Genomic DNA, 13,570 nt, shown 5'->3' with positions numbered 1-13,570 from the left:
CTCAAGGAACTTGTCAATTATGTAAAGGGTTAGGCCCTCCGGGGGTCCTGTGGAGCGACTCTCGATAATTCGAATCGTCTTCTTCATTTCTTGATCCTTTTGGAGATGGTGCATGAAAATACCAAGAAAACCGAGACCCGAATTCAGATGTCGTGTTTTGTTTAGTGGTTTTACGAAAGGCGTGGCGAATATCTCGACAACTCGATAGATGGCTTGAGGAGATGAGTATCACCATAATGAGCAGAATGAGAAGTTGGAGAGAATGAAATCTCATAATTCTAGTTGAATTTGCTCTGGAAATTAAGCTGAGTTGGTGAGGTTGGATGAAAGACTCGTAGTTAATATTTTTTGACAAAATGTTTAGATAGTGTTAGTTGATAGGATGTATTAATATGGCATCAAACATGCATTTTGGATCTCATGTAAAAAATTGTGTTTGAATATTTTATTTGATGCGTACGTATAGGTTATAAATATCATTTTTTTATTAATTAAAAGAAAATAAATATTACAAAATAACTTTTTGTACTATCATTTCCCCATATATGTATATTACTTATATGTGCAACACTTATATAATATTAATATTTCAATATGTTAACAAAAGGAAAATGTAATTTATTTGTGAAAAGTTATATATCTTTTTGGCAAAAACTTGTGTGAGACGATCTCACGGGTCGTATTTTGTGAGACAGATATTTTATTTGGGTCATCCATGAAAAAATATTACTTTTTATGTTAAGAGTATTATTTTTTATTGTGAATATCTGTAGAGTTAACTCGTCTCATATATAAAAATTCGTGAGACCGTCTCATAAGAGACCTACTCTACATATTTTTAGGTAGTTAACAAAACATTTGACAACTTATGTGTCCATAATTATAATTGAAAATGTAAATACATAAGTTGACTTTTTCAGACATCTATATGGAATATATAATGCGCAAACATTGGGTGCATGACTTGTGCCGGTTTGACTTTGTAATCCACTTAAGACATATTGCCTACTTTATTATTGTAAATCATATATTTGACATACATTTTAATTTGTAAGGTGAATATAAACATGCCATGAATTTTATATAATGGTTGAAATTATATTTGAACATTAAAATTTTAAGAGCAAATGATCAAGTCCACGTCTCAATAATTAAATGTGTAATCACTCTCATTCAAATCGATTCTTTTTCTATAGTCTTGGTTAACCTAAAAAATGTTTTTGCACTCCATGAGCCCACATGTGTTTTTTAGATGAAATTCAGTAGAGAACATTGAAAATTTGGAACAAATATATGATATTTCAGAATTAAATGTTTTAGATTTGACACTAATATATGATTTTTGAGTACTCATACATGTATAACAAAATTTGATATCAATGACACATCTTTTTGGATGAAAACTCAGTACAAAGCCTTGAAAATCATGTATTAATATATGTTCCAAATTTTCAAATTTTTGTACTGAATTCACCTGGAAAATAATTGTGAGCCCATGTACTGTATAAACAACTTTTGTATGAATTAGGGTATGCAAAGAAAGTTTCGGTTTGACAGAGACCGAACATATTTAATACAATGATCATGGCTTGCTAATATAAGACCAACTAAATAATACAAGAAATTATCTTTTATATATATATTTTTGTGTGTGTGTGTGTGTTTGTTCGTGCTAAATTTCTCTTTTTAAAAAGCTGTTTTTTGCTTAATGTGAATGACATGAATTGTTTTCTTAGGTAATTAAGTACCAAAATTGAATAGACTTTGTGATTAATATTGTGGATTTGACTTGTAGCAATGAGAATCATTTATTTAATTTTTCTTTTAACTGCGTTTAAAGATAAGTTAGATTTATTGATTATTATAAATTAGATGTCGACAGTGAAATGTGCCGACAGAACAGGATTAACAAGCAACTCTTGCACATGATTTAGGGTACTTCTTATTGTTAATAATGTAAAATTAACTTGCTATAATTTGATATAATAATTTAATATCACAAAGATTTTTGGGGACTATTTCACTGATCAATTTTGTTATATGGATCTCATAATAGATCCGACCCATTGAAAACATTAATTTTTAGGTCAAGTATATTATTTTGTACTCTAAATATAGATCAGATCAACTCATCTCATAAAAATATATTCATGAATTTATTTCACAGGATATGTATTCATTTAATATCATGAACTTTTAGATGTCTTAATTATTTATTTGAATTTGAATGTTCTAACCATTGATTAATTTATGGTTAAAATTATTACTCGGATGGAACGTGACGAGGAATTGGTGTCACGTCTTTGGTGTTTGGTATAATAGCGACGTTTCCTAATTGACTCTGAATTTCTTGATGCAAATATTTTATAATAATTCTTTTTAAAAAAAAGACAAAAAAAAACAGATTATATAAACAAGAAATCGTTAATTATATTTTTTTTAAAGAAATTGCTACATTGTGCTAATGAATTTTGTTCCATTATTTATTTATTTTTATGATCTATTTATACTGATAAAATTCTTGAATCTTAAATATAAGGCAAAAACTTGTGTGAGACGGTTTCACGAGTCGTATTTTGTGAGACAGATCTCTTATTTGGATCATCTATGAAAAAATATTACTTTTTATGCTGAGAATATTACTTTATATTGTTAATACCGGTAGAGTTGACCCGTCTCACAGATAAAGATTCGTGAGACCGTCTCACAAGAGACATATTCTAAACATAATATGTAAAATTGGGTGCGGAAACATATAAAATTTCCAACTTGGGTATTTCTTGTTTTATTTTCTACCTTTGAAAATGAGACTAGACTGAAAAAAAATGCTATTATAGATCCCCTCAAATTCGAGATCATTAGATTCAAGAAAATAAATTTTCAATTGATTTAGTCAAGAAATAAATAATTTAACATGAACTCGATTTGAAATCAAGGTATGTCTTCACTTCTGAATTAATTTTTTTGCCGCAAGAAAAAATTTCAATCATTTAAATATTTTATTATATAATTGTGTCCCATCTACGATAACATCGACTATTTCATGACCCATATGCCCAAATAACTAATAATATGGAATTTTGATTTATAGAGATATTAATATTGAAGTTGACAGTATCATTTATAAATGTGTCAATTCGAATAGGTTGGATCGAGTTGAACAATAGTACTATTTAAAAATTGTTCAATCCGAACTCGAATCCGAATCAACCTGATTAATCCGATTTTGAATTTTTTTAAAAAAAAATTAAATAAAATTCAAAAAATAATATTTTAATTTAAACACATAATAAAAAAATATCTCTTATATATATATGATTTAAATTTAAAAGTCTAATTGTAGAAAAATAAAATATATTTACCAATCAAATAAACAATTGTTTAAAAAATAAAAAATGTTCAAAATAAATATTAAATTATGAAAATTTATGATATAAATATATAATAAATATTTTTTCAGACATACAATATATAAAAATGTAGGCAATATTTATTAATTATATTTTTTTAAAAAAAATTAAAATTTTCGGGTCAACCCAACCCAACCCAATAAGATCAGATCATTTTTTTCGGGTCATCTATCGGATCCAATCTGATCTGACCCGAACCCGAAAATCTCAAACCCAAACCTGATTTTTTTCGGGTTGAACCGTGTCGGGTTGGTAGATCGTGTCTGATTTTGTTACCCCTAATAATTTATTTATGTCCTTCTTGTAAACGCATTGTTACATTTTTAGCTTGTAACGTATTTTGAAATAAGTTGTCTGCCTCGCACGATCGATTATTTTTGGTCTTATAATTTGTACGTGTTTCATTTTTTTTTGTTAAGTTAACAGTCCCATTATATAATCTTAGAACACTAATTGTCGTTTTTTCTAAAAATGGTCCATTTTCACCCGTAATCCAACCTGACTGCCGGAAATCGCATGTGGCTGATGTTAGAGTAGGTGTCCGGCAAGCCAACTTGTGGCTCGAGCTTTATTGACTCTAATGTAAAACAATCTTTATTTTAATAATATTATATGATTTTATTCGATTATGGCATTATATTTTATCTGTATACCCATGCAAGCTGCATAGATAAAGTCCTTGAATATACAATAGGTACCATGAAGTCTGCGTCGCAACGTAAGATCATGAAACTCATTAGGAAGTGTACCGTATATTCTAAACAGGTTCCTAGTCGATTCAGCCGCCTAAAACAAGGATAAAGGTCGCTCGAGCTTGACACAAGCATCTGTGATGTAAACGCCATGTTTCATTGGCAAGGACATGGAGATGTCCATTCACACAGATGAGTGATCATGTGATGATGCACTGAACAACCCTCCCGCGGACTGTCCAAGTGATTCTCACTTATCGAGTGGAATAGTCCGCAGTTATGGTTGTACACCATTAGTCCTTTGACCCGGGACAATGTAGGGGCTATACGTACTAGCATGCACTTTGATCCGTTTACCGACTCCATCGAGGGTCATCAGGTGGCGAGGTTGGGTGTAGTTTCGAAATACGTAGGAGCAAATGCATTGTAGTCAGGGATTCACCGTTCGCCTATGGGTGAAGATATCCTATGTGATCTGATGAGTTAATAGTGCAAGGAGTCTCTGGCCAGAGCAAGAAATGTGCTTTAGGGAAATGTGTTTTTCCTAGTTGCACATACCATGCCACTATTAGTACTCAAAGATAAATCGCATCGTTATCGAATTCATATGCAACTCTCGATATACCAATGGTTGCAGATTCGATCGGGATATATGTGTTGAAGGGACCGTACTGTACGCTAACCATGACTAAAGGTTCTTGCACGCACTATCAGTGATACCTAGGGGATTATGGGGCGATGCTACTAGACGCTCTTACCATGATCCGATGGGTGCAATCAGAAATTAGTTCTGACATTCTTGATCAAAGAGTTGAGGAAAAGAATGGGGTTAACTAGGGTAAACCCGAATAAGAATAAATGTTATTCTGAATCACATGTAGATGTGAACCCACGGCTAGCTGTATCCCTGAACCATTGAGGGTCACACAAGTATCGGATTCTGTATTCCCGTTGAGATAGTCAAATTTCAAGGAGTTGGAATTTGGCGACTATAGTTTGATGGAGATCAAACAAAAAGCTTATAAATGAGTTTATGAGCTGATTACATAGGATGGAAGAAATGGAAGTTGGCATGATTGCTAAATAAGGATGAAAAGTGGAACTGCCTGTTTTGTGAAGGAGTTCACTAAAACTGGCAGCTGCCCAATATTGTAAGTGAAAATTTGGATCTTCGAAATTTTCAATTTTCATTATATGAACAAGATTTGTATCCTTGACATATCGACGCTCTCGGATCGTCGATCGATGTTATAATGAGTTCGAAATCATTTATTTAGTGAATCGAGAATTTACTAATTAAATGGTGGTGCTAGTAGTAGTGGCTACTAACATGAACAAATTCTCATAAATATTCTAGAGGAGTCTATAGTTAAATTAATCAAGGATTAAATTTATAAATTAAATAATGGTTATTTAATTTTATATACATATACATGTATATATTTTATATGGTGATATAAAATAAGTGTATATGATATTATTATATAATGTATTATTAAAGGTTAATAAATACATTATATATTAATAATATGATAATTTAAATATAATGAAATTATTAAAGTCCTTGTGGGAGAGGGACTCCTAATTAGATTAGGAGTCTCACTCTATAAATACACCATTAGGGCTCATTGTTGAGGGATGAATAATTTTTCACACAAAACATAAGAAAATTCCTTCCTTTTCTTCCCATAACCCACGGCCACATCATGCTTTTTATGGAAGAAAAATTTTGGTCAAAAGCAAATATGATTTGCTTAATTATGGATTGAGAATCTATAATTTTGGTTAATGATTTATTAAGAAAAAATTAGCATAAAAACATGATTTTGAATCATGTATGTCACGGCCAAAAACTCAATTGAATGGAAAAGGGTTTCGGCCAATTTTTTTCTTCCACCGTCGAGCCGCTTCTGTCTCCGGATTTTAGAAATTCGGAGGTTACAGTCTCAACGCACAAATCGTTTGTGATTTCTAATGCAATCCAAGCGAGGAAAAAAGTTTCTGATCGTGGACCTAATTAGTCGATCAAAATTGAAGAGATGTTCGTAGGGAATTACAAGAAGGGCTATATCCGCCTCAAACCGGAATAGTTTGGAGTCCAGCGTTAAGAACGCAAAAGTATAATTATTTAAACACCCTATGAATGGTTTTTAAACACACGACACCCAAGAACAAAAATTTTAAACTTCCGCTGCGTCTCGGGTGCAAGAATACGATGTCCCAACAGCTGATGTGAGTGCTTATATGTAATTTTTAATTTGGAGATTTTATAAGAAAATTGCAAATGTGGCTTATTTTTTATATCCCCGAATTGTAAATACATATCAGCATTCATGTCTGGAACATTTGCAATTTCTGGCGGTCATGTTTGATTTCAGACCAAAAAAAAAAAATTGAAAAAGAAAATGTACTAAGATTGTAAATTGATCGTCAACATACCTAAATATGAGAAACCAATCATCATTCACATATTGGCTCAATAAACACAAAACACAACGATTTTAGTACTCTCAGGAATCCAAAAGTATCAAATCACTTCTCTGACTATTTAATGCTAGATAATACTGTACTTTCGAGATTGAGAGAATGCTTTCTTTGTTGAAATTTGGTTTAAGAATACAGTATTATCACAGATTCTGTTATTCTTATATCTCGCTTTGTTGGTATTTATTATGCACAAAAACTCTTGTGAGACAGTCTCGTGGATCAATTTCGTGGATCAAATCTCTTATTTGAGTCATCCATGAAAAAGTATTACTTTTTATACTAAGAATATTATTTTTTATTGTGAATACTGATAAGATCGACTCGTCTCACAGATAAAAATTAGTGAAACTTTCTCACAAGAGACTTACTCTTTATTATGTTATTGTTGGTATTCGTTATGTTTTTTTTATGAGTGTTCTAAAATTCGATCTAAGCGACTGCTTAAATGTTAGGCGTCAACCGATCACACTGAAAAAAATGCTAGTCGGCCAGCCAGCCTAAGCAGCCCTAGGATTAATTATCTTTTTGGGTTTTTTTTAAAAAAAAATTGGGCTTCAAATTTAAATTAAAAGTTCAATTATAAAAGTAAATTAATTTTTTATAGACCTAAACAAAGTCAACAATAAATGCGATTTGTTCTCTTTCCCTAATACACCAATTTTTTTAATTATGTTGATTCAGTAGAATCTGCTTAACACCACCTAATACCCGCCTAGGTGTCCTAGATGCAAGATGCTCGACTAACGCCAGCGAATATTAGAACCTTGATTTTCATTATTGTAATATTTCTGGAACTTCAAGTTTCGATTCTTAACTAAATATTTAAGCGGTCACAAATTTAGTTCCAATTGCATTTGATCCAGGAACCAACAGCGGACTTACACCAAGTACAAAGGTAAAAGAGGCCTAAGGGGTATCAAATTTTCTATATATCCAATCACTGGAAGTACATAGAATTTCAATGCAGACCTGATACCAATTACTGCATATTAGCCTGCAAAAACTACGCCATGCTAAATTAAAAATACGCAAAGAAAATATCAAACGCTGACACTCGGGGGAGTCTTTCCCTAGTGATGAAAATGTACATACATAATTCATCATATGCGCAGTTAAAAGATGTAAACAAGGTGCTACTTTCGTATTCGAATCCCAGAAATACCTTTCAATCCCATCTTAAGAGCAGTTTTCCTGAACAGTGCAGGTGGCTTTTGTAAACCAATTGAGGCTGAGAATTGGTTGGCCAACTCCACGAGCGTTGTTTTGTCTCTGCCAATTACATTGATGGAGTTGTAATAGCCGAGCCAAGCGTGATATGCTGCTTCTTTGACACTAGCATCGATCTTTTCGGATGAATTCTCAATCTACATTTATATTACCAGAATATATTAAGAAAAAACTGCCATGGTTAACTATTTGCAAGGTGCGAGTGATTTGTTTTTTACGACACTATTTTATATTCATTCATTAGAAGCAATAATTACAGATAGTAAACAAGTGATCCGCAGTTGCACGGTGCAAAGCGTTACTCCTGCAAATCAAACAAGTACTTTCTTAGCGTTAAACATTATCTCTTTTTAAAATCTTTTTCAGAATATTTGCTTTCACTTGACTTCCACCTCCTTGACAATTAAAGAAAACGATTTTTACAAGTTACTTAAGAGTAAATTCATTTTTTATTTGTTTCCCAAAAAATTTAAATTTATTTCTTATGCATAAATAATATTACATAATATTACCAGGCCACCTCCCATGAGCTCGATATTTTAGAAAAATTAATTTTAACATGACAACCGAACCAGCGCTCACAAGCTCAAAACCACTGGCACACACAACTTCAAATATTTTATCTCCTTTTTCTTCTATATAGCATTCAACGCCCAATGCTCGACAAACATACATATGTGCCTCATAGATATTTATTCCAAACATACATTCCACGATGTTAGGCCTAGACATCAGGGTGACTGATGCTACTGAGCCACCTCCTATGAACTCAAACTTTTAAGAAAAGCGATTGCAATATATATGACATGAACAGAAGAGATTGTATACCTTTACTTTCATATCAGGATCTAAAGTCGGTGAATCAACTTTCTCAATAGGAAGATCCTTCAACTCATCTAGGAAATATTGTTCCCAAGGCGCAAGCAACAGAAACCCTTCTCCTTCTTTGCCTTGTCGCCCTGTTCTTCCAAGCCGATGAATATATTGCCCTCGATCAGGGGGTATTCCCACCTGTTATTATTGCTTTTTTAATAAGAAACATGTTCCCTTATGATCACAAAATTTACATCTAGAGGTATTAGCCATCATTCAAATACAACTGTGAAGTTCCATTGATATCGTAACTAATGTTTCCTTGACGCAATGCATACAGTGATACTGAACTTTTGATTTAAACTCCCATGGGTAGACATCAAAGACCAATGAACTAACGCAATTCTCTAAGGTCTTTGCCAAGTTGTGTGGTGTGCCTGATGACATTACCAAATGCCTTTATGACAATTTTGTGGTAGTAGATATTTCTAGAACAGGTGATAAAAAGATGTCATGGTGTAAATAATTAATCTGGTAATTAAAACCTTTGGCAAACAATTGACATCAAAGAGTCCAGTCATTTGGTGCCGTAAATATCGACGTTTGATTTCTAGAAATGAACTGTAGGATTAACTTAAGTGTTAAAATAAATGCAATAGACAATCACTTCACCTGAATAACCAACGTGACATCAGGATAATGCATCCCTCGAGCTGAGACATCCGATGTAATCAGAATCAATCCTTTTGATGCCTTGAATTCATCGGATATCCGAGTACGATAGAGCGAAGGCTTTTTGGAATGAATCTCTCGAACATTCAGTTTTAACTCACGGAAAAGGGAAAACAAGAACGATGTCACTGCTGCCGTTGCACAAAAAACAATGACCTGTGAAGAAGTAAAGCAGTTATCTGTAAGAAAATGTTCAAATAAAATAAATGTGGATTCCAAATCACTGGCGTGCTACAAAACCTATCTCAAACCCACCTTGTAGTCGAGCACTTGACTTGTATGGTGTTTCAAAAGATGGTGTACCAAATGAAAATGCTGGTCATGGGGTGCAACAAGATAAAATTGCTTAACCTGCTCAAAGGGTTAGCACGGACATTGTAATGATGGCTCGCTTCAATAAAACTTGATAAAATGAAGCTATTATCCTCTGTCAATTTTAAAACTGATGACAAGTAAGGTCAAATAACTTTTGATTCTGTGAACTCCAAATTCCATATGACGGGAGTTATCAGCAGTTTAACCCAGAGAAAAGCACGGTACCATCAAATCAAATAACATACCTTTTCATGAATTTCCAGACTCCCAATACCCACTGTATCGATGTAGGAAGATTCCCTTTTCAAAACAAGTTGGGATATTCGACGGACCTGAAATTTGACAATTTCAAAATTAAGACCTCCCAAGGGTGATAGCTTACCTTTGCTCTTATACAATAAAAAGGACCAGTTAATTTTAAGCCAAAAGGCTGAACCTCCTTTGGCATTGTAGCTGAAAAGAGTAAAGTCTGCCTCTTGCGAGGCAAACAATCAACAATATTCTCCACATCCTTCCGAAACCCAAGGTCCAGCAAGCAATCGGCTTCATCAAGTATAAGCATCTGCAGTCCCATCAATCTCACAGAGAAGCTCGATTTGTTTTCAATGTGATCTAACAATCTACCAGGAGTGGCAACAATTATCTGCAAACATCATGCCCTAGTAAATATGCTCGCAACAGAACCTTTACTGCAATAATCAAATACCGTAAAATCATATATACACCTGACATAAATTGGATTCTAGGCGCTTTTGATCAACTTTAAACCGTGTCCCTCCAACTAGTGTTTGAACACCAACACCATCATGATGCTTCAGGAGCACATTTGCTTCCGCACAGATTTGACTTGCAATTTCTCGAGTGGGGCACAAAACAAGGACATATATCGGGGGTACTCGCTGAATTTTGTTAACACTTGATGCCTTCAGAACTGTTTCAATAGCAGGAAGCTGTTTATGTTTAGCAAAGCAATAAGGCTAAAAAATAAGAACTGACTACAAATAAAGCTATAAATAAGAAGTCTTGTGACCCACCAAAAAGGCAATACTCTTTCCTGTGCCAGCCCTAGCTTTGACTAAAGCATCCTTCCCTGCCCCAAAGAAAGACCATGGATCATAAAAAGTAAGAAAACAAATGGTAATGATATTTATCCCAACAAAGAAAAAGATAGCAAGCTGAACAAAATCATATCATGACATCTAAGCTTCAAGCAATGAAGAAAAATAATAACAAAAAGTGTCCTACAACAGCCATTGTATTTCCTCTAAATCAAGCACAAGTTTAATGGAAACAGAACAGACTATAATAGGTCAGTTTTCATTATTCAAAACTGGCATAATCAAATAAAACAAAATCCTATGTGTAATCTTCTGATTATTAAGATAATGGGGAACTTAACAAGGGTATAGGGGGCTACCACCCACCTCCCTTCCCAAATGAAAATATTTTAAATTTTATGCACAATTTTTCTAAAAATGCATACTTTATGCCCCAACTTATAAAATTCCCCCCCACCACCCCTAACACCCTGATTTATTTTGAATTCACCCCTTATCTAAATGCAGAGCGATTTTTTAAACCACAACAGTAGCGACATTATCAGAGTGACTTAGGAAGTTATTGAGTAAATAAAATATCGGTTTGCACAAAACATTCATCCTAAGAAATGTGGTTAAACCTACAAGATGGAGTGCGATGGTGGTGATTCCTGTTTTTTCCCATTCAAACGACAAGCAAGAAAAAGAAATGGCAGATAGAAAGGGTAGAACACTGATACAATCTAACAATCCTGTATTAGATGACTAATTGAACATATTTTCGATTTAGTACTTGGACAATGTTCTCACAGAATTTGACACAATTATTATAAATAAATGTCACAGTGGAAATTGATAACCTTCAAGGACCACAGAAAGCGTTGCATCTTGCACTGCAGTCATTTGCACGTAACCAGCTTCAGTAAGTGCTCGTACGGTTAAAGGAGATATGTTACACTCATCGAACCTGAAGAAGCATGCTCTACCTTATTAAATTATAATCTACACCAATCCATAAAATGTATCATACTTGATAAATAAAATCCAGCATACCTTTTAGAACTAAGAATTGATTCCTCTTCAATTTCTTCTCTTCCACCCCCCTGCATACTCCTAGATCTGAACTCCTTTCGGATGACTTCAACTTGCTGAGATAAGTCATCCTCATCCTCGACAATACTCAATGGCAATCTCTTTATTATTTTGATATCGTACTTCCCCAGTGCCGCACGAGTACCCACTATCCTTTCAGTTTGCCCCCCAATTCTTGGTTCTTCTTCATCCTCATAATCATCACTATCATCGTCCGATGAATCCATCACACCCCCTCGAAATTTTGACCATTTTTCAGCCCTCTTGCCACCAGAAGCTGCTTTATTATCCGAGCTGCCTTTGCCGATCGAGTCAGCAGTTCTTGAAAAGGTTAACCTTTCTCTTATCCCACTTGCAGAACCTACAGAATAATAACGCCTAAAATTCAAGAAATCACTAACATCCTTCATCATCCCACTTCTTGAAACTGTCACAGAACCAAAACCACCACACATTTGACTAGAACACTCCTTCCCAAAATCAGCTATTAAATCACTCCTCCGCTTCCTATAAGTACAAAAATATCTTGGTTTTGTTAAATTACCAGTCATAGTACTCGAATATACACTCTCACCACTCTTCTCAGCCACACTAAAACTAAAAGTCGATTTCCTTGAATCAATCAGCCCACCAGCCTTATTCACTGGAACTGGAATCTCCAAAGGGCCGTCAGCTTCATTCCACAAATCCTCAGCACCTTCCTTCATGAATCGATCAGCGAGGGCCCGAATGTGATCTTTTGCAGATAACGGTCCATAACTGTGCTGGCTCCTATCAATTTGTTGCGGCCCTGTTGATGGGTTTTCAGCAGGGGCTAGTTTGGCCCGGATTTCTGACCGAACTCGAGCTTGGTAAACTTGCTTCTCTTGATCGAGTAGGCGCTTCTCTTTCTCACGGGCATTTTTCTCGTGCAAGCGTTTCCATTGCCACTTGTTGAGCCCGCCGGGAAAGGTACGTGGACCGCCGCCCATCGAACGGAGGAAAGTAAGGCTCCGAGGAAAAGACTTGAAACGTTGATGGAGGGAAACGGAGCAAAAGTTCATGGTCGTGACTAGTGGCAGAGCGGAGGAAGAGGGTTTAGGGTTTTAAGAAACGTGTAAAAACGTTCCCTTAAAAAGCTAATTCAACAATAAAAACCTAAATTAACTGATCTAATATTAAATTATAATTAAACAAAAGTAAATTTTAATTTCCCCCGACCCCGTTTCTTCCTCCAAGCTTTCTTCTTAGGTGTTCTTCTTCAATCGATGGACACTAACACCCCCACCGCCATCAATTCAGAGCTCCACCACGGACGGCAAATTCATTTCCGGGCAACATGGTGAAGAAGAGAGAAATTGTAGAGATCGAGTTAGAAGAGAAAAAAAGGGGATATTTGGTCATACAGCCTTCAATGAAAATTCAATTAAAAATTTAAACTTCACAAAATTTTATTTTAAAAAATAACCTCCTTTCTATTTTAAAGATCTAATTAATTTCCTTATCCAAGATCCTTTGAAAATGATATCAGAGCTTACGTAAATTTATGTCAAACACAAATTTTATTATTACGGTAGAATTAAATATTAGAGGAGGAGAATTTAGAAGAATTATGAATCCGAACTTACGTTCGAGGAAAATAATTTACAAGGATTATTCCAATATTTTGGAATATACACAAGAACATCTAACTATGGTTAGATATCCAGAGCCGAAAGGGAATTCTCAGCACCCTCAGGTAAACTTATAATTCAATCTAATAAGTTTATAGAAATTGTACCCGATT

At 34.3% G+C, this 13,570-nt stretch overlaps 1 protein-coding gene across 1 annotated transcript; it reads right to left on the bottom strand.

Annotated features, from left to right (window-relative positions):
- Positions 1-7,578: 7,578 nt before the first annotated feature.
- LOC140982843 (probable DEAD-box ATP-dependent RNA helicase 48) lies at positions 7,579-13,167 on the bottom strand. Its single transcript, XM_073449606.1, has 10 exons — positions 11,767-13,167; positions 11,574-11,680; positions 10,711-10,766; positions 10,402-10,626; positions 10,113-10,319; positions 9,922-10,008; positions 9,617-9,712; positions 9,302-9,517; positions 8,645-8,827; positions 7,579-7,953 (listed from the first exon to the last, which is right to left on the bottom strand). The coding sequence occupies exons 1-10, from the start codon at positions 12,846-12,848 to the stop codon at positions 7,723-7,725; spliced, it is 2,490 nt and encodes an 829-aa protein (XP_073305707.1). The 5' UTR covers positions 12,849-13,167; the 3' UTR covers positions 7,579-7,722.
- Positions 13,168-13,570: the final 403 nt, after the last annotated feature.

This window comes from Primulina huaijiensis, chromosome 8, assembly GCF_012295235.1.
Source record: "Primulina huaijiensis isolate GDHJ02 chromosome 8, ASM1229523v2, whole genome shotgun sequence".
Lineage (NCBI taxonomy): Eukaryota > Viridiplantae > Streptophyta > Magnoliopsida > Lamiales > Gesneriaceae > Primulina > Primulina huaijiensis.
The sequence above is the reverse complement of the archived record's forward strand: the minus strand, read 5'-3'. Positions and strand labels throughout refer to the sequence as shown.

Bases quoted from the DNA above. Each gene is read 5' to 3' on its own strand.
- LOC140982843 (XM_073449606.1), bottom strand. From the start codon at position 12,848: ATGAACTTTTGCTCCGTTTCCCTCCATCAACGTTTCAAGTCTTTTCCT. The intron at 11,681-11,766 runs GTATGCTGGATT...ATGCTTCTTCAG, and splicing joins TCAATTCTTAGTTCTAAAAG to GTTCGATGAGTGTAACATAT. The intron at 8,828-9,301 runs GTGAAGTGATTG...CAATAATAACAG, and splicing joins ATGTCACGTTGGTTATTCAG to GTGGGAATACCCCCTGATCG.